General features: G+C 40.5%; 1 protein-coding gene across 1 annotated transcript in view; it reads left to right on the top strand.

The window, feature by feature from the left end:
- Positions 1 to 27,999, top strand: part of GPC6 (glypican 6) — a 992,840-nt gene that overhangs the window by 455,978 nt on the left and 508,863 nt on the right. The window contains exon 3 of the mRNA XM_070751300.1: positions 21,315 to 21,706. Within this exon, the coding sequence (XP_070607401.1) occupies positions 21,315 to 21,706 (392 nt within the window). The remainder of the gene's footprint in view (positions 1 to 21,314; positions 21,707 to 27,999) is intronic.

The raw sequence follows: 27,999 nt of genomic DNA, 5'->3' as shown, positions 1-27,999 counted from the left end.
AATGTCATTTTGTTACAGTGGTTAAGGCAGGACTGGTTAAACCCCAGGAGACTGTGAGTTTTAGTCCTTCTTAGGCATAACGTCAGCTGGGTAACCTTGGGTCAGTCACTTTCTCTCAGCCTTAGGAAGAAAGCTAGGACAAATAATTTCTTAAAACTTTGCCAAGAAAACTGTAGGGACTAGTTCGTGTAGCCACCAAGAGAAACATTGACTTATATGAACTGTCCTCCAGTAAAATATGAATCCAGTTAAATTCAGCTTTACAGAAATGCATTGAACATTTAATTTCTCTATCTCTTTAATGACAATGGCTATTATTAATGAGGGAGCAAGCCTAGCAATAAAAGTTCTATGGGAATGAAGAATGCTATTGTGATTTTATTGCCTGCTGCTTTCTCTGCATCAGGGACAAAGCATTCTTCAGAAGCTCATGAAAAGAAAATAGCGCTTATTCTAAAACTTTTCAAAAACAATAATTTATTTAGTATAAGAATAATCTGCTGTCCTTCAAAACATGTTAGAATAACTAGAATGCCCAGATAGCAAGATTTGGGAGTTGTAGCCTCTACACTTTTGAAGGACATTAAATTAATAAGGCCAATTTAGAAGATCAGTTGTCAAAACGAGCTGTTGTAAATGGCGAACGTTATTGATATTTTGTTCTATTGTGGAGGGTTTTTTTCCTGTTAATGGGAACTCAGAACAGCTTATCAAGTACAGTTTAGGGAACCATTCTGAAATATTTTTTTTTCATGAAACATTTGCTTTTCCACTCGGCTTTATAGCCGAAACTACACATCTGCGGCCACCTCTGCAAGAAATGGTCATATAAGTTCTCTTCTTTTTCCCTGTTTAACATTTTGCGCAGGAAGGAGGATAACTGCACAGATGTTCTTTCCCAAATTCATAGGGGACCAGAATTGCAACTGCTGGCATATTCCCAATTGCCACAGCACCTGCTGCTTCTGTTTCCCCAAATCCCCACATTTAGCGTTAATAGCTAGGTTTAGACAAATGTTTCTATAACATTCACATTGTGTTAAGCACAATTTAGCACATCAGTTTGAAAAGCCATCCAAGAATAATTAATGAAAATTCATAGCATTTGCATGCATAGAGTTCATGAATTCCCCCAAAACTGTGTTATTTCCTTCCTAGGATGGGATAAATTTTAAAGTTTCTAAACACTCTTCCCTCTTATATACAGTACATTCTATATACACATTTCCCTAATGTACACTTTTTTAAAAAAATTTTGGAAACCTGAATAGTATATTCAAAGAGGTTTGGGAACCATATAAAGCCCTTCATGGGACCGGACCAGAATATCTCCGGGACCACCTTCTGCCACACGAATCCCAGTGACCGGTTCGGTCCCACAGAGTTGGCCTTCTCCGGGTCCCGTCGACTAAACAATGTCGTCTGGCGGGACCCAGGGGAAGAGCCTTCTCTGTGGTGGCTCTGACCCTCTGGAACCAACTCCCCCCTGAGATTAGGATTGCCCCCACCCTCCTTGCCTTTCGCAAACTCTTTAAAACCCACCTCTGCCGTCAGGCATGGGGGAACTGAAACATCTCCCCCTTGCCCATGTTGTTTTGGTGTTAGATTGATTGTGTGCTTGTTTTTTAATATATTGGGGTTGTTTTTTATGAATTTTTTAGCTTAACATTGTAATTGGATTGGTGGGTATTGGATTTGTTATTATGTATTGTTTTTACTTTGTTGTGAGCTGCCCCGAGTTTGCAGAGAGGGGCGGCATATAAATCCAATAAATCTAATCTAAATCTAATAGGATAAAAATATTGCTCTTCATTTTGAAAATACAGGGAATAAATCTGTAGTTCTGGGTTGCACTATGAAGTTCTTGGTCTTTCTTTCTTTCTTTCTTTCTTTCTTTCTTTCTTCCTTCCTTCCTTCCTTCATTCATTCATTCAATTTTTATGCCGCCCTTTTCCTTAAACTCAGGGTGGCTTACAACATGTTAGCAATAGCACTTTTTTTAACAGAGCTAGGCTATTGCCCCCACAATCAGGGTCCTCATTTTACCCACCTTGGAAGGATAGAAGCCTGAGTCAACCTTGAGCTGGTGATGAGATTTGAACCGCTGATTTGCTGAGGTTGGTTGTTTGCTTGCAGAAATTACCGGTAAATTCTAATTCTCTAAGAGCTGTGGGGGCTTTGGGCACAATTAAATCAAATTTATTTTCTCAAAGTCTTTCTTTGAATTCCAGTAAAAATTCGTAGAAAATAAGCTTTAGAGCATACTCTCAGTGGAAGAATAGCTGCTATGAACAAGCGGAGATGATGTTAAGGCCACAGAAACAGTAAGTAGAACAGTTCCACAGAAACTTTATGGATACTCCTCTTACAAGGAGAAGCTTGGATGGCTTCTCCTTGTAAGAATTTAGCTGATTCGGTGCCAGGAGATAAAAGAATATGTCTTACTTTCAATCACAGTGGAAACTTTTAAGGAATCCTGGGTTTAGTCCATCTACATCATTTCCCAATCAGGTTAAGAAATTATCTATTTTACTGTCTTGAGGCTATTAAAGATCTTCAAAAAGGCAAGTTTCCAACGGCAAGTTTCACTTCCAGAATAAGAGGGTGGGGGGGGGGGGACTATAGGTTTAAAAGTATAATGAATTTGAAACAAACAGAAAAAAGCTAAATATTATTTTAATCAAAGGAAGTTGTAAATGAATATTGTTAGATATTTCCAGCAAAATATTAGAACTTTTGCTGGAAATAACTCTGTAAATAAAGAGCACCTTCCTGGGAATTAAATTGCTTAGTCTATTTTAAGTCACAATACAAATCTAAGAGTTTATAATTTCAGATATTAAACGGGAATTAAAAATTCCAGGCATAAAAAGAAAAAAGGGAAGGAAGGAAGGAAGGAAGGAAAGAAGGAAGGAAGGAAGGAAAGAAGTAAAGAAGGAATGAAAGAAGGAAAGAAGGAAGGAAAGAAGGGAGGGAGGGAAAAGAAAAAGAAAGACTTACCTTTTGTTTCTGTTCAACATTGAGACAAAATTGATCAGCACTGAGACAAAACTTTCATGGGAATTAAATTATGTTCTCTAAGCCATAACATAAATTTGAGATTTTAGGATTTCAGAAATTGGACACCAGAGAAAATTTATTAGTCCAGGCATTAAAAAAGAAAAAAAAAGGTGGGCGGAAGAGAGGATTGTCTTTTGTCTTTGATCAGCATTGAGACCAAATGACCTTTGAAAAATCCCAGGAGATATTTGAAGAATGGGAAGAGAACCCAGCAACTGCAATATGAGCAATGATGTCTGCTCCAGAAGATAATACTTTCAAAGACTTACAGGATGCAGAGCTGATCTGATATAGATATATCATAAGATAAAGAAGGTTCAAAAGGGTCAATAGTTAGGGTGTTTGTTGTGCAACCAGTAAATCCAGGCAGCCTTGGAACAGAGATTAGTTTTAATCATAAATGAGGGCTAACAGAACAACCGTAGGCTGCAGAAATCCCAATGAGCAGTAGAAGAGAGCAAACAGACAATCTGGGTGCATCTTCTTCTTTTGCAGTTAATTGGTAATATTGATTATATAAATTGAGATACCAGTTTTACACATTTTAAATAGAGAGTGCAAATTAGCAGAAAAAGGCAGGTTTCATTTGTAGTATATTAGCGTCATAGTCTGATCAAGGTCCTAGGTTTCTTTATTGGATTTTTTCTTCTCTGTTAAGTTACCAGTTGTATAATTGTGCTTTGACAATTTATCTAATTTATCTTTTTGAGTGCTGCATTTTTTAAATGTGATTTTATTTATCTCTTTTAAGGAGAGATAGAGATGAATCCTCCCAACCTCCCAACTCCTTACAACAGGGAAAAAGTTACATTGTTGAAATTATTTTGATTTTTGCATATTTATCTTTTAATTGTCACACTCACATTCTGGGATTAGGGGATGGGTGCAAATTTGGTGCACCTTAGTAGATAGTTGGTCATAGCAAGAGCTACCAAGTCACTTCTAAAGATCAGCAGAGAAGGGCAGTGTGTAGACTCTTTAACTTTCTATTGTATTGGCCCAGATGTCCATGACAGCTTCTATAAAACAGACAAAATTTGGAGCCTGACTTAGAGATCCCTCCAGCTTAATATACTGTTCAAAAAAATTAAAAAAAATGAAGGGAACACTTAAACAACAGAATATAACTCCAAGTAAATCAAACTTTTGTGAAATCAAACTGTCCACTTAGGAAGCAACATTGACAATCAATTTCACATGCTGTTGTGCACATTCAACTTTGTACAGAACAAAGTATTCAATGAGAATATTTCATTCATTCAGATCTAGGATGTATTATTTGAGGGTTCCCTTTATTTTTTGAGCTGTGTATATTTAGCTCATGCAGGATCAGGGGTGGGTGGATATGTGGGTGATCAGATCCTTTAGCAAGGGGTTTGCTACTCCGTTGCTGGGTAGGCGTAGCCATGGTGGGCATGGCCTAGTCGGTCACCTGCACCCCAGCTGGGGAGACATTTTTCACCATCTCCAGGCTCCGGAGATGTACCTTGAGCCTCTGGGAGGGTGAAAACAGTTTTCCCCAGGCTCCAGAGGCCCTCCAGAGGCCAAAAACAACCCTGAAATCTCCAGTAGGCCAATTTTATACCTTCCCAGACTCTCCACATAGCCCCAGCACTTATCTGGAATGATAAATGGGCCACGTGGAGACTCCTGTGAGATGCAGTGAGGGGTGAGATGGACAGCATTTGGGGGTTCACTAAAACCCAGCAATTCTTGGCTAGAGGATCACCCAAACACTGCCAAACCCCAAGGACCCCACCCCCAAACTATAATGAACAACAAATTAAGAGAAGTCGTTAACATGAAATATTTAAAAAAATAAATATGGGAGGAAACAAAAGTGTTAGGTCACCAATCTATATTTAGTTTTTCAAAGGCTATCTATAAGTAATGTATATTATTATTCAATACCAGGTTCACAATAGTAAATTTGATTTTTTTCCCCTGGCAGGCTTCTGATCATTTCCAGCTGTATACCGTAATTGATAGGCTCAGCAAAACTTTCTCCGTACTGAGGACACGGTTGGTCAGGAGAGATGGGTGGGAATTTTTTTTTCCAAATTATTTTCAAGCAAGGACTCACTAGGTCTGCAGATCTCTACATAAATAGAGCATAACTAATTGAGTGGATTTAAAAAAAACTGGCTAAATGCCAAATTGATAGATTTGTCCTCTAAAATCAAACTCTAAAATCAACCAAGGAAAGGAAAATGAATATTATTTGGCTTAATATCACGTGGAAACGTATGTTTGGCTCTACCTGTGATCAGTAATGGGCAGCCAAAATTTTTACTGTGGGTGTGGCTTGTTTTGTGGGTGTGCCTTGATGGTCATATGCCTGGGTAGGAGTGGCTTGCTGGTCATGTGACCAGATGGGAGTGGCTTGAATGATCATCGTTCAAGTGAACTGTTAAGTCCTGGCCTCGGGAGGCGGCTGTGTGAGGCTGGAGGGGAGCTGGGCAGGAGAGAAGGAAGCTCATCCAAGGCCAGGAAGGAGGAAAGAGGAAAAAAGCGAGGAGCACGCAGCAGCAGCAGCAGCAGCAGGGAAATAAGGAGAGCCGAGCTGAGAGCAGTAATCCAGGAAGTGACTGCCACTGGTCAGCTGGAGCTATGCACACCGCTTCATTTCCGCTGGTGGAACTGTGTTCCACCCCATCCTGCCTGCTGCCCACCCTTGCCCATGATGGCAAACCTATGGCATGTGTGTCACAGATGGCACACGGAGCCATTATTATTATTATTGTTGTTGTTGTTATTATTATTATTATTATTATTATTATTATTAATTAGATTTGTATGCCGCCCCTCTCCGTAGACTTGGGGCGGCTCACAACAGTGATAAAAACAATACATGTTTTTATCACCCCAATATATAAAAACATACACACAGTCATATCATACACAAAACTACATAGGCAAGGGGAGATGTCTCAGTTCTCCCATGCCTGATCGCAGAGGTGGGTTTTAAGAAGCTTACAAAAAGCCAGGAGGGAGGGGGAAGTCCTAATCTCTGGGGAGAGCTGATTCCAGAGGGGTGGAGCCATCACAGAGAAGGCTCTTCCCCTGGGCCCTGCCAGATGACATTGTTTAGTCGACGGGACCCAGAGAAGACCAATTCTGTGGGACCTAACCGGCCGCTGGGATTCGTGCGGCAGAAGGCGGTCTTGCAGATAACCTGGTCCGGTGCCAGGAAGGGCTTTATAGGTCATAACCAACACTTTGAATTGTGACCGGAAACTGATCGGCAACCAATGCAGACTGCGGACTGTTGGAGTGACGTGCATACTTCGGGAAGCCCATGATTGCTCTCGCAGCTGCATTCCGCACGATATGAAGTTTCCGAACATTGGAGGTTACGCGAGTTGTTGCCCTATGTCAGCTCTAGCGTTCATGGGCGTGCTAGCCAGCTAATTTTCAGTCTTGGGGAAGGCCGTTTCACACACTGGAGGCTTTAGGGAAGCTTCCCTGAAGGCCCAAAGTGCAAAAAAACTGCCCAACAGTCAAACCGGAAGTCTATTTTTCCAAACTTCCGGTTTGCCTATTTGTCCATTTTTTCATCATCTCAGGCTTCAGAAAGGCCTGTGCGCATTCGCGGGAACAGGGGGGATTGTGCACAGGTGCAGCACAGGGGGCTGTGTAATCATGGGGGGGGGAGGGAATGGGTGTGTACATGTGCACATGTACTATCACACGCACACACATCCTTTTGACATGATAACCAAAGAAGATTTGCCCTCACTGGTCTATAATGTAATGTTTAAATAGCTGAAAATGACAGGAATATTGTCTAATCTCCCAAAGTTCCATTGTCTTGCAGGATAAAGATGTCAAACGTTCCAGCAGGTGTGTCTTTTGCCCTGCAGCTGTATAATTTTTTCAGTGGATGAGGTTTCAGTAAAAAAATTCCATTGAGCCTAAATTGTTAACATGATGTTTCCTCTTATTGCTTGGAGATAAAGCATGAGGATTTTATGTGCATATAACAACAGCAATTATAATGAATAATTCCGTGCTGTCACATCTGTAGAAATGAGAGCCTTTTTTATAGCACCTCATAAATATGCCACTGTTATTATGTGCCTGAAATAAGGGTTTCATATGGGATGGTTTCATTCAATAATAAGAGGATGGCACATTTCAGCTTTGAGAAGATGGCTAATTCCTTCCATTCCCATTCCTGTTCCCATTTCCATTCCATTCTATTCTTTACAGGTACTTCTCGATTTAGGACCACAATTGAGTCTGGAATTTTCCTTCATTGAGTAAAGTGACTATTGAGTGAGATGTCATAAGACCACTTTGCTCAACAAGCACAATTCTGGCTCTCCCAGTTCAACATTTAAATGGTAAATAATTTACCATTTAAATGGTAAATGATTTAGCTTTACTAGATAAATGGTCAAAGCAACTGAAACTGCAGTTTAATGTTTCCAAATGTAAAATAATGCACTTGGGGAAAAGGAATCCTCAATCTGAGTATTGTATTGGCAGTTCTGTGTTAGCAAATACTTCAGAAGAAAAGGATTTAGGGGTAGTGATTTCTGACAGTCTCAAAATGGGTGAACAGAGCAGTCAGGTGGTAGGGAAAGCAAGTAGGATGCTTGGCTGCATAGCTAGAGGTATAACAAGCAGGAAGAGGGAGATTATGATCCCGCTATATAGAATGCTGATGAGACCACATTTGGAATACTGTGTTCAGTTCTGGAGACCTCACCTACAAAAAGATATTGACAAAATTGAATGGGTCCAAAGACGGGCTACAAGAATGGTGGAAGGTCTTAAGCATAAAACGTATCAGGAAAGACTTAATGAACTCAATCTGTATAGTCTGGAGGACAGAAGGAAAAGGGGGGACGTGATTGAAACATTTAAATGTATTAAAGGGTTAAATAAGGTCCAGGAGGGAAGTGTTTTTAATAGGAAAGTGAACACAAGAACAAGGGGACACAATCTGAAGTTAGTTGGGGGAAAGATCAAAAGCAACATGAGAAAATATTATTTTACTGAAAGAGTAGTAGATCCTTGGAACAAACTTCCAGCAGACGTGGTTGATAAATCCACAATAACTGAATTTAAAACTGCCTGGGATAAACATATATCCATTGTAAGATAAAATACAGGAAATAGTATAAGGGCAGACTAGATGGACCATGAGGTCTTTTTCTGCCGTCAGTCTTCTATGTTTCTCTATGTTAAGTTTTCAGAAGGCAGGAGGCCTGGTCTGGTTCCTACAGGGCCTACTAGCTCAGAAAGCTGCTGAGGCCAAAAGTCCAGGTGGCTACAGGTCCTGGCAGCATATGTAAATTGTTCCATTTACTGCTGATAGGGATTCCTAACCAGTTTGTGGTGTAGCCTTCCTTCCTATAGATGGTGCCTTTCACTATTCTGCAAGCAGGCACTATTTTCAAGAAGACATGCAGCAAATTACAGTCATAAGGGGGAGGAGATGGTTGATAGGAACAATGAGAAGACTAATATCAATAGTAATGTAGCCTAAATGAATAGGTTGACAGTGTTGAGGGAATTACAGTGGTACCTCTACTTAAGAACGCCTCTACTTACGAACTCTTCTAGATAAGAACTGGATGCTCAAGAATTTTGCCTCTTCTCAAGAACCATTTTTCACTTACAAACCTGACTCTCCGAAACTGTAACCAGAAAAGGCAGGGAGAAGCCTCCGTGGGGCCTCTCTAGGAATCTTCTGGGAGGAAACAGGGCCTCCACCCTTCCTGTGCTTTCCCCAATCGCACACATTATTTGCTTTTGCATAGATTCCTATGGGAAAAATTGCTTCTTTTTACAAACTTTTCTACTTAAGAACCTGGTCACAGAATGAATTAAGTTTGTAAGTAGAGGTACAACTGTATTTTTTTAGCAGAGGGATGGTATTCAGGAAAAAACTTTTCTTGTATCTAGTTGTCTTTGTGTGCAGTGCCCTATAGCATCACTTTGAGGGTAGGAGTTGAAACAATTTATGTCCAGTACATCATCATCATCATCAACAACAACAATAACAACAACAACAACAACAATAATAATAATAATAATAATAATAAATGTAGAAACAAAGCATACAAAACAAATCTAATACAGTTAAAAACCCTATATATTACTTAATCAGACAATCCAATCACACCGTGCAGCACATTTATTGGTCAGGGGGGCAAGATCTAATTGCCCCAGGCCTGGCGATATAGGTGAATCTTAAGACTCTTGCGGAAGGTGAGGGGGTGGGGGCAGTATGAATCCCTGGGTGGAGCTGATTCCAGACGGTTGGGGACCCCACGAAAGCCAACTAGGTGATTTTGTGCCAGCCATTCTCTCTCAGTCCAATTCACCAAGCAGGATTGTTGTTGTTGTGTGGAAAAGAGGAGGAGGAACGACCACTTAGATATGTCCACCATTTTGAGTTATTTATAAAAAAAATAATGAGATTTTTAAAAAATCTAAAGAAAGAAATTATTTTAAAAAATAATAATAATAATGGTGCAGAATGTTTTTCCAACTAATAATCAGAAAATTATTTAAAAATAATAATTTAAAAATTATTTTTATTATTTTTTTAAAAGTTATTCAATTTCTTAAAACATATATTTTAAGGGAAGCTTTTTGTACAGCTTTTTCAGAGAAAGCATTTAGTCAAAATCAGAACTTATCTTTTTACACTGTATTTTGTACAGAGTAATTATTCTCAGGTATAGACATTGTAGATCGCTTAAATGTTAATCCTTGAAGAGATAAAATTATATCCAATAAGTTGCAGGTCAGTGAAAATCTATTCTAATTTAAATGAGCCTAAGTGGAGTCAGTTTGGTAATGAGACAGGCTGGAAACTTTGGAAAGTGTCAGAAGCCAAGAATTAAATGATGTGTTTCTCCTCAGTTCTTTCCTAATTTGATATAGTTGGGGTATTGGCTCAGTAGACAGGATTGTAAGGACCCATGCTCAGCCACTTCCCCTCCACATATCAGCAAACGATCTGTCAGGTGACCCATGAACAAAATCAGGATTGAGTTGCCCTTTGAAATAAACCTATTTGAATGTTATTATCTCCAGAGCACCTTGTGCCTCTAATCTTGTGAAACGCTAGTATTCCATCCATCAGAATAAGATTAGAAGCCCAGCCGATGGCTGTGTTTGACGATAAATGAATGCAGCAGCTGAGGCCAGAAGAAGGCATCTCATTACATCAGTCATTAAGAAGAAGAAGCTTAGGTAAACAAACAGACTTTGGGAGGGGGGAAAGAAACCTCTCCAAACTCATCCTCTGGATCCTTGAATTCAGGGGTCGGATTCTACCAGTTCGGACCTGTTATGTCCCCGCATAAACAAACAAGCAGGATTTGCCTAGAGATGCACAGGAATTGGAGGAGCTGTCGTATACCCTGATTGGTTAGTAAAAGGGGGTGGTAACAACTCTGAGCGGGAAAACCGAGAGATGGCCATTGGTTCTCTCCTCAGCCAGCCGGGGATATAAAAAGAGGTTAACAAAGTTGTAAGTGGTTTTTCCGTACAGTTCTTGTTGTTATTACCTTTGAATAAACGTCGTTTCGACCAATCCGTGTCCGACTCTTTAGGACCGATCCGAGTGAGCAGGATGCTCCAACGATCAGTTGGGAGCGAATTGGTTCACTCTGATGATCAGGTGGGCCTGCCCACTCATGCCTGCACTTTACTGACCTACCATATTTTTGGAGTATAGGGCCTCTCCTTTCCCCCGTAAAAGAGGCTGAAATTTGGGTGCGTCTTATACTCTAAATGTAGCTTTTTTCGAACCTTTTTTTCCAGCCCTCACATGCTAACAGTCTTCCTGGTTCCTCCCAGATTGCAGGCTTGTTTTCATTGCTACTCCCTCCCAAAAAGTTTTTTCAGCCCTAACGGGGTGCTAATGATCTTCCCGGCTTGCAGGGGTTTTTTTCATTGCTACTTCAAATAAGTTTTTTTCCAGCCCTAAGTCTTTTCAGGCTTGTTTTCTTTGTTACTCCCTCTGATGAAGATTTTTTTCAGCCCTAACATGGGAATAAAATAATGTGCTGAAACTGACCAGATTAAGGATGCTAGCCAGAGGGATACCTGGTCGGTAGGGGTTTTTTTTCTCTATTTTCTTCGCCCAAAATTAGGGTGCGTTTTATACCACGGCGCATCTTATACTCCAGAAAATATGGTATATCATCTCAGCTGATTTGCACAATCACTGAACTGGTTGTTACACTGCTTGAATTTCCATGACAACCCCCTCCTCCCATAAAACAACCCAGATATCTCTTGTCCCTGGAGATATTAAACTTCTGCAATAGTTAAATGAATACGTTTAACTACCATAATTCAAAATATTACTCCTCTCCCTTTTAAAAGTGTGCTGTTTATTAGGCCCAGAATACTATGTCACCTAAATTCTGCTTGAAATTCTAGTCATTTTTAGAACTAATCGTAAGGCATCAGATGATGAAAAAAAGAAAACAGGTGGTTTTTTTAAAAAAAATGCAAACTTGAAGGATACACATATTCAGTATTTTAAATATTAAAAAAGGCAACTGGTACAAAAGCATTTGGCTGATGTCTGCTTAAAACTGAGTTTGGGATGATGATAATTTATACATGCATGTTGTGGTTAGCTCTGGCCCTGCTCCTGCCCCAAGGACTGTGGATGTGGGGGAATCTTATGATGAAGGCTCCTCTGACCAAGAAGACATGAGTGACAGGGAAGAGGAGAGTGTGGCAGACAGCTCAGAAGGAGATCAATTATCTAGCTCCTCCTTGGATTCAGAACAAGAGTTAATGATACAGCCACATGAGGAGAGCGATGCATAGGGAACAACAACTGAGAGATTATTATCAAAGAAAATGAGGCCACCTGTGGTTGGGTGGGGCTGTGGTAATTAGTGAGGCTGCTATAAATAGCAGCCTGTGGGTTTGGCCATTGTGGAGGATTATCTGATCCTTGTGTTTCGTGACTGCTTTATTGACTTTGACTTTTTGTGTGCTGATCTTTCCCCGCTTTGAAACTAAACCAGAGCAAAGTGTGTTTCACTTTGTGAAAGAAGAAGGACTGTGAATTGCCTCACAGCTGCAAGCTAAGTATCGCAGAACTGATAAGGGACTTGTACCAATTACCAGTTTGTTTGTAGAGAGTGCTCTTTGCTATACCAAAAGAGGGCTTGGTTTAAGTGAATTTTCATTATAAAGAACATTGTTTTGAATTTTCAAACGTTGTGTGTCTGAAATTTGTATCTGTGAATTTTTGGGAGGATTCTACCAGAGAGCCCGACAGAACACATGCATTTTAGGAAACTGATCAAGGTGAAACCTAAATTGCTGAATCTTTTCTTGAAATTTTTGGTTGTAAACTTTCAATCTTGAATGAAAGATGTGGATAAAATCAGCGGCTGCAGCTGTGTGGTAGTATCTAATGTACAAAATTGGACTGTGGTGTTTGTTACTTTCTCAGAGTAGCCTTAAATAAATGGCATTCCTAAATATCATATTGATTAAAAAATGGTATTTTAATCCAAGGGATTAAAATACCTGCAGCTGAATCAATTTGCTTTTGTAAATTGTTCATTGGACTCCTGGCAAACCCCCAGCTTTTTTGTGTTCTGTCCATTCATGCGAGAGACTGCAAACGCATATGACGCACAAAGAAGGAAGAACCAACAGTCCTTGAAGTCATTGTCAGTGAATGAGAGAGAGAACGTTGGCCAGAAAACACTCATGGGCCTGTGGAAGACTTTGGAAATGAAGTTTGAATGCATGTGGCCATCCGTGCATGTGCTTTGCTTGCGCATGCAGCTTGCACACATGCGCACAGCTTCAAAACCTGCAAAAATGGAACAGCGTAGTGCTGGGGTGGGCAGGTTGACACTACTGGTTCGCCTGAACCTGGCCGAACCAGCTTCTTACCACCTCTGATCTTCTTGTATTTCAGTTTAACTAAACTGGTATGAAATGTTTTATGGAATGGGTCACGGCTTATGTGCTTAGGTGTATTGTGCAATGCCACTTCAGGCCCATTATACTGTGCAGCAGCACTGAAATTCAATTTTTCCCCTACTGATTCTGTGGGCACAGCTTGGTGGGTGTGGCTAAGCCAAGCACCGCCCACAGAACTGACAGAAAAGTTCAGCCAAGTCTTCTAGTGTTCAACCTGACTCCTTTTCATATTTGCTCTCACCTCCTTTTCATATTTGCTCTGTGTGTATGAGCCCAAGCCCGAGGAAAGAAGGAGTGAGTGGGAGGGTTGGATTAAGATGAGGTGGGACAGGGTTGGGCCAGTCAGTGGTGTGATTTATTGGTTCTCTTCTTTAAAATATACAGTGGTATCTCGTGATACGAACCCCTCGTCATACAAACTTTTCGAGATACGAACCCAGGGTTCGGAATTATTTTGCCTCTTCTTATGGAATTTTTTCGCCTTATGTACCCTCCGCCGCTTCTGGGAAACCCCATCTCCGGACTTCCGTTGCAAGTGGAGCGCCCGTTTTTGCAATCCTGGGATTCCCCTGAGGCTCCACTCCATGGGAAATCCCACCTCCTGACTTCCATGGTTTTTGCGATGCTGTAGGGAAATCCCAGAAGGGGAATCCCAGGATCGCAAAAACGGGTGCTCTGCTGGCAATGGAAGTCCAGAGGTGGGGTTTCCAAGCGAGGGAAGCCTCAGTGAAATCACACCATTGCAAAAACACAGAAGTCCTCAAAACCCCACCTCTGGACTTCTGTGTTTTTGCGATGGCGTGATTTTGCTGAGGCTTCCCTCGCTGGGAAACCCCACCTGCGGACTTCCGTTGCCAGCAGAGCACCCGTTTTTGTGATCCTGGGATTCCCCTCCTGGGATTTCTCTACAGCATCGCAAAAACGCGGAAGTCAGGAGGTGGGGTTTCCCATGGAGGGGAGCTTTAGGGGAATCCCACCAGTGCAAAAACGGGTGCTTTGGCTTGAAAAAGGGTTACATTTTGGGCTTGCATGCATTAATTGGTTTTCCATTGATTCCTATGGGAAACATTGTTTCATCTTACGAACTTTTCATCTTACAAACCTCCTCCCGGAACCAATTAAGTTCGTAAGACAAGGTATCACTGTACTAGGAAGTTGGCTCTCTATTGCCTTGATCACCTCCTAGAACCCAGTAACTTTTTTAAAAATTAAGTCTTTGTTTTTTTATACAATATCACACCACTAGATTGTAGAAAAATAAGCACTGTGGTGAGGAAATTTTGCACAATTTGAATTTCGGTTCGCAGAGGAGTTTGTAGCATAGGACAGCTTGAAAAACAAGAAAATCAATTGGAAAATAGATCGGAAAAACATTTTTGAAGGCATATTCTCTAGATTGCTTTAAATCCAATATGATCACAATTTGATACATGTGAATGTGAAATAACCGCAGCTTCTGGTTATGGCTGCAGAGATTGTCGTCATTATGTGATGCAACAGCTGGTTGTTGCATGCTAACACAAAAGGCTAAACCTGACTTGTTCCTGCAAGTTCCCTTGAATTTTCCCTAAAAATATGGCATTTCGGGTGGATTTCTCAAATAGAAAGGCGGCTCACATTTTTTTTTAAAAAATGCTTAGCACTCAATGATTCAGTCATATTTGCAAACAGCGTATTCACGAACAGTGTTACTGTTTTTATGTATCAAGTTCGGCAAATATTTGCATTTAATCTGCATTCTCTATTTAAATACACTGGTCTGTGTAAACAAGATGGGGGTTGTGTGATGTGTTACTTTCACATGTTTAAAGTAAACAAAGGCTTAGAGGTAGAATTAGCTAAATAAGATACATGTACATGCTTTTGTTCCAATTGCAGGTTCTTTAGCATACTTTTTTTCCTCCTAATATTTGTAAAACAAATCTACCTTTTTCCACTTCCAGTGTGCCCCTGCTTTTGTTTTGGGGTCCCCCCCTTTTTTTATATAATAGATGAATATTCAGAAATATAACCCCTGACCTTATAGTACATTATTCTGTTTTATTGATCTAGAAGAAGTCTCAGCATAACATCATGTTAATTAATTGGACATTATCACCGTGCTTAACTCTGGGGTGGAAGGTTTCTACTAATTAAAATGCAGCTTCACTTGATAGTTAAAAAGCAAATATGAATTAAGTACTATTTAGCTGTCTAGGAAAGTAACAGGTGCCTAATGAAATTATACCTGTATCACTAAAAGTGACAACTGTATTCCAGATACTAAACTAACTGAACAGTGTAATTTCATAATGAAGCCTAATATTATACTGCTTAATGGGAACACACACTTAATTATATGCTTGGTAAAAACAGCAGCACTTAACATTTATGGCCATGTAGGGGACAATAAAATTACTACATTCTGTTGATTTTCTTCGTCGTCTTCCTTTTTTTTTTTTTTTACTAATATAGAAACAAGTCTGCAATTAGATGGCACTTAGTATTTTATAGGATTTGAGGCAAGATGGGCTACAAATTAACATTGCATTAATAGATACCATTTTTCTCAAGATTTATTTCACTGAATGCGCTAGTCGTTAAACAAGGACTGTTTGTATTGACAAATACAATCCTAGTGTATTTCTTGTTTTCCATTATCCTTTTGTGGCTGCAGAAAAGGAAAGCTATTCAGAGATGAGAGAGAGAGGTGAGCATATGTATACATGTTTATGCACAAACAGTAGGTCAGCATTTATGTATGTGTGTAGTCAGGGGTGGGCAGCAGGCAGGACGGGGTGGAACGCAGTTCCACCGGCAGAAATGAAGCTGTGTGCCCAGCTCCAGCTGACTATCCGCCTCCCATCCTCCTCTGCCTCCTCGGAAAGCAGCAGGGAGACCAGCACTAGCAGGAGTTGCGGGGGGGCCATTTCCTCCCCCCTGTTTTCTCAAAAGCTGGTCGGCACCCATTTGCCTACCTACCCAGCCTGAGGCAGGGGGCAACCCAGGAAGAAGAGCGTGGGAAACGCAAAGCAAATTGTCACCCCAGAGAGCAACACTGGTGAGGTTGTAAGTCGAGGACTTAACAGTTCACTCGAACGATGATGATCGTTCAAGCCACTCCCACCTGGTCACATGGCCGACAAGCCACTCCTGCCAAGTCACATGACCATCAAGACACACCCACAAAATACGCCACACCCAAAGTGTGGCAGTAAAAATTTTAGCTGGCCATTACTGTGTATAGGTAAGTAGCTGTATGTGGGTATATATAGCTGTTTGTGAATATATGTACTATATAGGGAGAGCTATGTATCCACAATCAAATACAGGAAATGAGGGAGGGAGGGAGGGAGGGAGAGAGGAAGGAAGGAAGGAAGGAAGGAAGGAAGGAAGGAAGGAAGGAAGGAATTTATAGGAGAAACATTCTTGTAGGGTCTTTATATTCCCCAGAATTGACTCACAGCAATCGCAATCTTACCATCTTTGCTTAAACATTTCACTGAATTGAACATGGCTGGGAACAGATGAGTACAGACTTGCTAACTGGATTTCCTTTCTTCCTGAGGGTTTTTTTTTTAATGTAATAAATTCAGATGAAAGGAACACAAATGTAACTGCTCCTAAAGCTTTTAAACAGCCCAACGCTTAAATGATTACTGTCTTGAATAAAACAGAACATAGATTGTAATCCACTACGTATGTCAATAATGCTACAGAGTACTTCCTACAATGTGCTGGAGCCATAATTATAAGACAAAAGAAAGTGGGACTTTTAAGTCCCTAAGTTGACTCAGTTATGATTATTTATGTCATGGTTCTTGTGTCTGGCTCCAGTTAAAAATTCCAAATTATTTAAATATTTACAAAAGGCAAATTTAAAGATGTTCTCAAGGATCCTGGATTATTTCTCCCCTGCCCCAAATATCATCCTTAAATTAGTCTTCCCTAGCATTTTGATAATGTAGGAATACAACTCTTGCAATCTCCAACCAACAAATTGTCTGGCAGAAGAGGAGTTCCAGTCCAATGCATAAGAAGGGGAACAGATTTACAATCACTTCTCTCTGCAGATTTAGATCTGCACAGTGGCCATGCACTACTGGATCTTTCATATACTCTATGAATGATATATTTTTTTTTATTCTGACCTTGTGGGAACATACTGTAGTTGATATTTGCAGAAACGGATGTTCAAAAGGCAGATATTTAAAATAAGTTTTGGGATGATGGTGGTGAAAACTGATTTGGGGCTCCAGTTGTTGTTGTTGTTGTTGTTGTTATTATTATCACTATTATTATTATTATTATTATTATTATTTATTAGATTTGTATGCCACTCCTCTCCGAAGACTCGGGGCGGCTCACAACAGTAATAAAAACAATATAGTAGTGGAACAAATCTAATATTAAAAAAACATATAAAACCCTATCATTATTTAAAAACAAACAAACAGCACATTCATACCAAACATAAAACAAAGTATAAAAAAGCCCGGGGGAAAGGTGTCTCAACTCCCCCATGCCTGGCGGTATAAGTGAGTCTTGAGTAGTTTACGAAAGACAGGGAGGGTGGGGGCAGTTCTAATCTCCGGGGGGAGTTGGTTCCAGAGGGCCGGGGCCACCACAGAGAAGGCTCTTCCCCTGGGGGCCACCAAACGACATTGTTTAGTCGACGGGACCTGGAGAAGGCCAACTCTGTGGGACCTTATTTGTCGCTGGGATTCGTGCGGTAGCAGGCAGTTCTGGAGGTACTCTGCTCCAATGTTGTTGTTGTTGTTGTTGTTGTTGTTGTTGTTGTTATTATTATTATTATTATTATTATTATTATTATTACTATTTTAATTTATTTAATTTATTTATTATATTTGTATGCCGCCCCTCTCCGGAGACTCGGAGGTGGCTTATAGCATATAAAAAAAACAATATAAAAATATCGTAAATTCAATTTTAAGCTAAAACTAACAATATAAAATAAAACCCCAATTTGATTAAAGATCCAGTCGCTTCTACCAACCAAGCATAGCTTCCATTCTTCAGTGGGGGCTGATGACTAATGTCCCAGGCCTGTCAGCATAGTGTCTGGAGAGGTGCGGCATACAAATCTAATAAATTATTATTATTAAATTATTAGAAGTGTGTTTTCAGACTCTTGCAGAAGGCAAGGAGGGTGGGGGCAGAACGAATCTCTGGGGTGAGCTGATTCCAGAGGGCTAGAGCCGCCACAGAAAAGGCTCTTCCCCTAGGCCCCGCCAAGTGACATTGTCTAGTTGACAGGACCTGGAGAAGGCCAACTCTGTGGGACCTGACTGGTCACTTGGGCTCATGAGGCCCAGCGGCAGAGGGCGGTCCCATAAGTAATCTGGTCTGATGCCATGTAGGGCTTTATAGGTCATAACCAACACTTTGAATTGCATCTGGAAGCCAATTGACAGCCAATGAGAGACCTGAGACCTGTGACAGTTATGGCACCTGCCAACCAGCCCTTTTGTTAATATGGTTTCATTGCAATGTGGTTCCAAAGCTTAAGAATGAATGCATGATTTTAAAAATGTTTCAGCTGGCCAGGAAGTATGTCTCCATGATGTCAAAGCTCCACCCATGAAATTCCCTATTGGGATTCCCCACCTCCGTTTGAGCTTCCCGACCGGCCGACAGCTCCGTGGCTCTTTTGTAAAGCTGGCAGCCGGGCGGCGGTGCTTCTCGGCGTCCTCCCAAACCCGAATGCCGAACCCGAACTTCTGCCGAACTTCCCGGTTTGGCGTTCGGGAGAATGCCGAGAAGCCCCCTAGCTGTTTCAAAAGGCGACAGCCGGGCGGGGGGGCTTCTCGGCGGCCTCCCGAACGCCGAATCCGGAAGTTCAGCAAAAGTTCGGGTTTGGTGTTCGGGTTCGGGAGGACGCCGAGAAGTCGTTTCAAATGGCGACAGCCGGGCAGCGGGGCTTCTCAGCGGCCACCCGAACCCAAACTTTTGCCGAACTTCCGGGTTCGGCGTTCAGGCGGCAGGTTCCTAAGGCAGAAAAAGTTCGTAAGAAGAGGCAAAAAATTTCTGAACCCTGGGTTCGTATCTCGGAATGTTCGTATGGTGAGGGGTTCATATCACGAGGTACTACTGTATTTCTTCATAGTATTTTACAGCCCTATCTGGGGCTGGTTTGCAGAGTCAGCATATTGCTCCCAACAATCTAGTTCCTCATTTTATTATACCATCATAGCAATCCATTAAAGCAAGAAGTGATGCAATAACTGTTTTTATTGTTGATTGTAGTGTTTTTCGTATTCATGTGAAGAACATAAGCCTAATCCGCTTAATTCAGTTTTCCCTTTACTTTGATCTTTAAGGATTAAAATCTTTAGAGCAGTTTAGGTTTTTAAGGTCAATGATTTTATCCAGTTAGGCAATTATTTTAGCTTTTGTTAAGTCCCTTATGGCACTCTGTTTATATTTGCAATCTTTTACTCTTTGCATTGTGGATTTGTTTGATTAATAACATTTATCATGTGAGCTGTGTCAAGCTTGGATACATTTATTACAGAACAGCTAAAACCTACAGTATTTTTTGATATAGGAGGCGTTTTATAGCCATTCTTCCTGAATTTATTGAATTCTTAATTCTCATTAGTGCATCTTAAGATTCTAGTCTTAAGAGTCTGTTTTGTAGTATAATTGTGTCTTATATGAAGCATTACTTCCTTTAATTGACCTAAATATTATTATTATTATTATTATTATCATAATAATTATTAGATTAAATGTACCATAGTCTGGATTTTAATATTATTTGATTAAAAAAAGCTTCTCCATTTTAAAATTTCTGTATACTTATGCATATTACAGATTTCACTTGTGTCTCCCTATATTCTCCTTTTGTTCTAAGTTAAGTTGAAAAATCTTCGCACATTCTCCTTTCCCTACTGTAGAAAAGTGAGAAAATCTCCAGGGAGTAATTACCTAAGCCCTGGTTAGCATTACTTTACTCTCCTAGACTCCTACCATTAGGGGTAGGAGATATAGAAGCATACAAACAGGCTGAAGAACAGATTTTATCCGTGGGCTGTATGCAACATAACCTCATAAGTATGCAAATGATAGACTTGTAGGGCCAGTGCAACATATTTATATTGGTGCAAGATATTATAACGTTATGTTATGCACATACAGTATATGTACAGTAGTACCTCTACTTACAAACTTAATTCGTTCCGTGACCAGGTTCTTAAGTAGAAAAGTTTGTAAGAAGAAGCAATTTTTTCCCCATAGGAATCAATGTAAAAGCAAATAATGTGTGCGATTGGGAAAATCACAGAGAGGGTGGAGCCCCTGTTTTCTCCCAGGAGATTACTAGAGAGGCCCCACAGAGGTCCCTCCCCACATTTTCCAGGCCTGTTTCCTCCCAGGAGGTTCCTAGAGAGGCCCCACAGAGGCTTCTCCTCACCTTTTCTGGCCCTGTTTCCTCCCAGGAGGTTCCTAGAGAGGCCCCACAGAGGCTTTTCCTCACCTTTTCTGGCCCTATTTCCTCTCAGGAGATTCCTAAAGAGGCCGCACGGAGACTTCTCTCTGCCTTTTCCGGTTACAGTTTCGGAGGCTCGGGTTTGTAAGTGGAAAATGGTTCTTGAGAAGAGGCAAAAAGGTCTTGAACATCCAGTTCTTATCTAGAATAGTTCATAAGTAGAGGCATTCTTAGGTAGAGATAACACTGTATATAACATGTTGACTGTATGACTATAACTTGTTGCTTATATCCTAAGATTTTTATTAATATTGCTTCTTCATTGCTTATTTGACCCCTATGACAATCATTAATGTCATACCACATGATTATTGACAAATGTATATTTTATTTTATGTACGCTGAGAGCATATGCACCAAGACAAATTCCTTGTGTGTCCAATCACACTTGGCCAATAAAATTCTATTCTATTCTATTCTATTCTATTCTATTCTATTCTATAGAGCAGTGTTTCTCAACCTTGGCCGCTGGAAGATGTATGGACTTCAACTCCCAGAATTCCCCAGCCAGCAGAGCTGGCTGGGGAATTCTGGGAGTTGAAGTCCACACATCTTCCAGCGGCCAAGGTTGAGAAACACTGATATAGAGGATTGTGTGTTCTTAGCATAATCCATTGGTTTTGAAGTTTTTTCTTTCTTTCACTGTGAGTTATTCCTATGCACTAAGGGAGGCTCAGCCAATCTCATTGTATACATGTTGTACATTGACAATCAAGGTTAAATTGAATTTCCCTCTGACCATTTAGATTGCATTTTTTCTGTTCTTCCTACTCTCGTTGCTGTTGTTGCATTATTTCCTCATCCATATGCTTTATTTCCCTCTTTCTTTGTGCAGAATTTTTCCGGGAGCTCCTGGAGAACGCAGAAAGATCCTTAAACGATATGTTTGTACGGACATATGGCATGCTGTACATGCAGAATTCAGAAGTATTCCAGGACCTCTTTATAGAACTGAAACGATATTACACAGGAGGCAATGTGAACTTGGAGGAGATGTTGAATGACTTCTGGGCCCGTCTATTGGAGCGGATGTTCCAGCTCATAAACCCCCACTATCATTTCTCTGAGGACTATTTAGAATGCGTGAGCAAATACACAGACCAGCTTAAGCCTTTTGGAGATGTACCCAGGAAACTCAAGGTTCAGGTGACCAGAGCTTTCATCGCAGCAAGGACCTTCGTTCAGGGACTGACCGTGGGCAGAGAAGTTGCCAACAGGGTATCTAAGGTAATCAAAATGATTTATCTTTCTTTTCTGTTGCTTCACTGGTGACTCAAGCTTCTATGCACTGTCATTTATGGTGTGCAGCTTTCCCTCTGTGTCAATATTATAGTTACCGTGTTTCCCCGAAAATAAGACACTGTCTTATATTAATTTTTGCTCCAAAAGTTGTGCTACATCTTATTTTCGGGGGGTGCCTTATATTTCTCAAATAAGACAAATTCACAGGCAGAAAAGCTGACACCCCCAAAGAAAGTGTACCGTACGGTACACTGATTACGGTACGGTACCTGTCAGTATGGCACCCACACACACAAACGACGGCACTTATAGGGTACAACAGTATACTCCCGCTATTGCAGCTTCCGGCCTCCAGAGGAACTACAGTCTACGCCCTGTAGTGGAGACTGTAATGGCGGTGAGACAGCAGCAGACTGTGTCTGCGGTACTGGACGGTACAAAGCGATGGAAGGGGACAGCAGGGGACGCCACATTATTACGGTACCGTTATTAACAGCTTTGAATGGTACCGTATGTTTTTTCCACCGTACCGTATGTAAACTTGACTACGCCTTATTTTCGGGGGGTGCCTTATATTTGTCAAATAAGACAAATTCACAGGCAGAAAAGCTGACACCACCAAAGAAGGTGTACCATATGGTAAACTGATTATGGTACGGTACCTCTCAATATGGCACCCACACATACAAACGACGGCACTTATATGGTACAACATAGTATACTCCCACTATTGCAGCTTCCGGCCAACAGAGGAACTACAGTCTACGCACTGTAGTGGAGACTGTAATGGCGGTGAGACAGCAGCAGATTGTGTCTGCTGTACTGGACGATACAAAGCGATGGAAGGGGCCAGCAGGGGACACCACATTATTACGGTACCACTATGAACAGCTTTGAATGGTACCGTATGTTTTTCCACCGTACCGTATGTAAACTTGACTACGCCTTATTTTCGGGGGGTGCCTTATATTAGCAAATTCTGCAAAACCTCTGACATGCCTTACTTTCAGGGTACGTCTTATTTTCGGGGAAACAGTGTAGCAGAGAAGTTTGTTGGGGTGTGAATAGCTGCAGTATGATTCCTTTCCTTTGGACCATGTCAAAAATGATAGCTGTACCGCCAAGCTTCTCACTTAGGACAGGAATGGTATGTCAATCTTCATTTGGTATTTAGTAAGAGGCCAGCCTGCTAGCCCTTCATCTGTTCCCTATCATTCCTGGTTCTTCAGAGAAGATATAAATACACAGAAAAGGCAAGAATCTATGGGACTTATTATTATAGGTACTTTGACAAATGGTAATGATGTATTGTATTTTTAACATAGCGTACAGCTAGCATAGATGACGTTGTACTGTCAAAAAGTGCAATTATGATACAAAATATGTCATACAAGGTATCTCAAATTTATCTTTTTAAAAGTATGTTCAAAGCTACTTTTAAAAAGATAAATGTTCAAAGCTAAGCAGTGGTGATAAGAGTGGCAAAGTAAATATGAGAATGAGAAATATTCTCATTGAATACTTTGTTCTATACAAAGTTGAATGTGCACAACAGCATGTGAAATTGATTGTCAATCAGTGTTGCTTCCTAAGTGGGCAGTTTGATTTCACACAAGTTTGATTTACTTGGAGTTATATTCTGTTGCTCATGCTTTTTATCACACTAAAATCCACAAGAAACAAAGGCTTTTATTGGGCAAGCCCTGGTAGCTGAGGGCTTTCATTGTGAACTACGTTATCATGGTTGGGGCTTTCAGATATATATATTAAAAACAATTTCCTGCTTAAGAGGGAGTAACTGTTCTTTCCAGATATTGCTGAATATAACTTCCAATAGATTGTGAACTATATGATTGAATCTCCTAAGAGGAGTAATTCAATCATAACTAAAGACTCAGATTTCTTCTACTCTTTGTGGTTAGCCATTAAATGCTTCAAGTGATAATACACTGCTCAAAAAAATAAATGGAACACTTAAACAATACAATATAACTCCAAGTAAATCAAACTTCTGTGAAATCAAACTGCCCACTTAGGAAGCAACACTGATTGACAATCAATTTCACATGCTGTTGTGCACATTCAACTTTGTACAGAACAAAGTATTCAATTAGAATATTTCATTCACTCATATCTAGGATGTATTATTTGAGTGTTCCCTTTATTTATTTTTTTGAGCAGTAAATTTGTAATTGTAGCATAGCAATTATTAAAGGATAGAATTTCTCTTATAATTTAGTACTAGTGATCAGAGATGGAAGTACCACAATTCAATATAAGTGTATAGAAGGGCTGTCAAATTCCCAGTCTACAGGCTGGATGGGTCACATGCTAACCACGTCCATGATCGATGTAGCCAAGGGGGGAAAGTCATGATACATCATGTGATGCCATCATGATGATGTGAGTATGACACCCCTGGTGTATAGCTATTAAACAGCTACTAATTGACGATGATATGATCACTCTATGATTATAATCTAGCAGACCTAGTTGTGTGGATGAGCAGTGTTACCTGGTAGATTTTTAAGAAATATGTTTTCTCTGTCTTGGTATTTGCCCTCTGGAGCAATCTCCCACTCCATCTCCAAGATAACCCAATCTTACTTTCAGAAGGCTGTGAAGAAATGTCTCTTCCTCTAGGTTTGGGAGCCAAGATGTTAGTACGTGGTTTGATTAGAATGTAGAGTGTTCCCTTGACTTTCGCGGGGGATGCGTTTCGAGACCACCCGCGAAAGTCAAATTTCTGCGAAGTAGAGATGCGGATGTAAATACACTATTTTTTGCTATGGACAGTATCACATGTCTTCCATTAACACTTTAAGCCCCTAAATTACAATTTCCAATTCCCTTAGCAACCATTTAGATTATTACTCACCATATTTATTTATTAAAGTTTATTAAAAAAATATTTATTAAAGGTGGACAAAAGTTTAGCGATGACATATGATGTCATTGCGCGGGAAAAACCGTGGTATAGGGGAAAAAACAGCGAAGTATTTTTTAAATTAATTATTTTTGAAAAACCGTGGTATAGACTTTTCGCGAAGTTCGAACCTGCAAAAATCGAGGGAACACTGTATCTGTTTTGAAATGTTTAATTCTGAAAACTTTGTTTTGGTTTGGTTGTGTGTGTTTTTCCCCAGCCCAGTGTTTCATTGGATAGCAGGGCAGCCATATAAAGCTAATAAATACAAATAATTCAAATAAAATTATGGTTGTCCATCCACCTAGCAGCCACAAATTTACACTTTACATCCTGCAGCAAGAGCTGTTTGTTTCACTGAAGGCACAGAGTTAGATCGTTCATGTCAGCTCTCCCCACAACATCATCTGCTGTGTTCCCTGATTAGACCCTGTCTTATATTTTTCGGAACCTTGAAATAAGCCCTTGGCCTTATTGCCATGCCAATTGGGCTTATTATTAGGGGATGTCTTATTTTGGGGAAAACAGGGTATTGACATTTTTGTCTAGAGTTGCTACAGAGGGGATATTTCAGCAAATAATTAGATAAACATAATGGTTGAACAATGACTTGGATCCTGAACTACATTGGACCATTTCAAAGAAATTGAGATATTTATAAAGTTTATTTATTTATTTATTTATTACTTGGATTTGTATGCCGCCCCTCTCCGAAGAGGGGCTTTGTCCAAATTGTTGTGTATTCTCACGAGGTCTGATGAATTATTTTGGCAAGGCAGAGTCTAAGTAAGATACTGACAGTAGGATTGTGTATTAAAAAAGCCAAGTAGCAGGAAAAGAGGAGTTAGAACCAAGAGCTTTAGATTCCAAGCAAATAATGACTTTATCAATTTATGCTTCTCTGTGTTTGTCAGGCCACAAAACTCAAGAAATACACATAGTGATTTTTTTTCAAGCAGGTTTCTTTATTGTTCCATGTCTATAGACGGAGTCTTGCCATAGTAAATCACTCTACTATCTGAGAATTCTTAGGGAAGCACAGTCTTCAGTCTTATTCTCACGCCAGGTATCTAGACTAAATTTCTTCTTACTCCTCTGGAATCCTCCTGGGAATTCATCCCACTTCATTGTGTCATTGTGTTTTAGCAGTTTTTTCTTTTGGGGAGGGAATCTCTTTTCAATCATTTTGTATTTGTACGGCAGTAACATCAAGAGAGCTCAGAGCTTTCAAGGATGACTGTGGAGAGTAACTCATCAGGGAGTAGTGCTGGTAACAACCCCACAACAGCAGGACCTCACAAGCTTCCCCCAGCTGGTTATAAGGAGAAAAGTCACCAACATTTGCCAGAAGGCAAAACCTCCAGCAACAGCTATTTTCAGACTCTTGGAAATGGAGGCAAAGAGAGGGAAATTGCCATGGCCATCGCACTTGTCTTGTCCCAGGTTGCTCCGAGGCTACGGAGAGCGGCAGCATACAAATCTAATAGATAGATAGATAGATAGATAGATAGATAGATAGATAGATAGATAGATAGATAGATGATAGATAGATAGGATGATAGATAGATAGATAGATAGATAATAAATATTATTATTATTATTATTATTATTATTATTATTATTATTATTATTATCAAACTAATTATCTCAAAACTCAAGAAGGAGAAAGAGGCAGAAGAAGCATCAAAACCCTTTTCTGCTTCCATTTTTCAAAGATTTCTTGTAACGGATTGCATCCTATCTCTGACATGTGCCATTGTAATGTTGTTTTTTTCACCTTAGCCCCAGCTATAGAAATAAATAAACCCATTATCTCAGAAGCAGAAACTGTTGCTGCAGATTTCATCCAATTCTATCAACTGTTCTTCTGAACAAAATGTAAACAGATCTTTTCTTACTTCTATCTTACTTGTGTTTTTGTCAGCCGTCACCCTCTACCCAGGATTGTGCCTGCAGATATAATTTAATTATTCAGATCTCTTCAAAGGCATTTTTTTTACTATTATTTTTTTGTTTCCCCATCACAGTAAATCTCAAGAAGCTTCAGATTTCTGCAGAAAAATTCTAATCAATCCACTTCAAAGCCATTGTCTTGTAAGTTTGCCAAGATAAGAAATGCCCCCTTCACTGATAATTTACACCATTGCCTTTCAATGGATATGTGAATAATCCCACAAAATAATAATGTATCGTAAATCCGGATCAAATAACTCCTTACTCAAATCGGTTATCCTAAATAGCAATCAAACTCAACCCAGGCAAGATGGAGTGGCTGTGGGTCTTGCCTCCCAAGGACAATTCCATCTGTCCATCCATCACCCTGGGGGGAGAATCATTGACCCCCACAGAGAGGGTTCGCAACTTGGGCGTCCTCCTCGATCCACGGCTCACATTAGAGAAACACCTTTCACCTGTGGTGAGGGGGGCGTTCGCCCAGGTTCGCCTGGTGCACCAGTTCTGACCCTATTTGGACCGGGAGTCACTGCTCACAGTCACTCATGCCCTCATCACCTCGAGGCTCGACTACTGTAACGCTCTCTACATGGGGCTACCTTTGAAAAGTGTTCGGAAACTTCAGATCATGCAGAATGCAGCTGCGAGAGCAATCATGGGCTTTCCCAAGTATGCCCATGTTACTCCAACACTCCGCTGTCTGCATTGGTTGCCGATCAGTTTCCGGTCACAATTCAAAGTGTTGGTTATGACCTATAAAGCCCTTCATGGCACAGGACCAGATTATCTCAGGGACCGCCTTCTACCGCACGAATCCCAGTGACCAGTGGGTCTTCTCCGGGTCCCTTCAACCAAACAATGTTGCTTGGCGGGGCCCAGGGGAAGAGCCTTCTCTGTGGCGGCCCCGGCCCTCTGGAACCAACTCCCCCCAGAGATTAGAATTGCCCCCACACTCCTTGCCTTTCGTAAGCTGCCTTTCGTAAGCCAGGCATGGGGGAACTGAGATACACTTTCCCCCTAGGCCTTTACAATTTTATGCATGGTATGTCTGTATGTATGATTGGTTTTTATAATAATGGGTTTTTAACTGATTTTAGTATTGGATTATTGTTATATGCTGTTTTGTTACTGTTGTTAGCCGCCCCGAGTCTGCGGAGAGGGGCGGCATAGAAATCCAATAGATAGATAGATAGATAGATAGATAGATAGATAGATAGATAGATAGATAGATAGATAGATAGATAGATAGATAGACAGATAGATAGTACTTAGAAGTCTATACACAGTGTTTTACAGCCCTCTCCAAGCAGAGTCAAAATATTGCCTCCAATCTGGGTCCTCATTTTACCGACCTCGGAAGAATGGAAAATTGAGTCAACCTTGAGCCTTGACATAAACC

This window comes from Erythrolamprus reginae, chromosome 4, assembly GCF_031021105.1.
Source record: "Erythrolamprus reginae isolate rEryReg1 chromosome 4, rEryReg1.hap1, whole genome shotgun sequence".
Lineage (NCBI taxonomy): Eukaryota > Metazoa > Chordata > Lepidosauria > Squamata > Dipsadidae > Erythrolamprus > Erythrolamprus reginae.
This window is presented reverse-complemented; position numbering and strand designations above follow the sequence as displayed.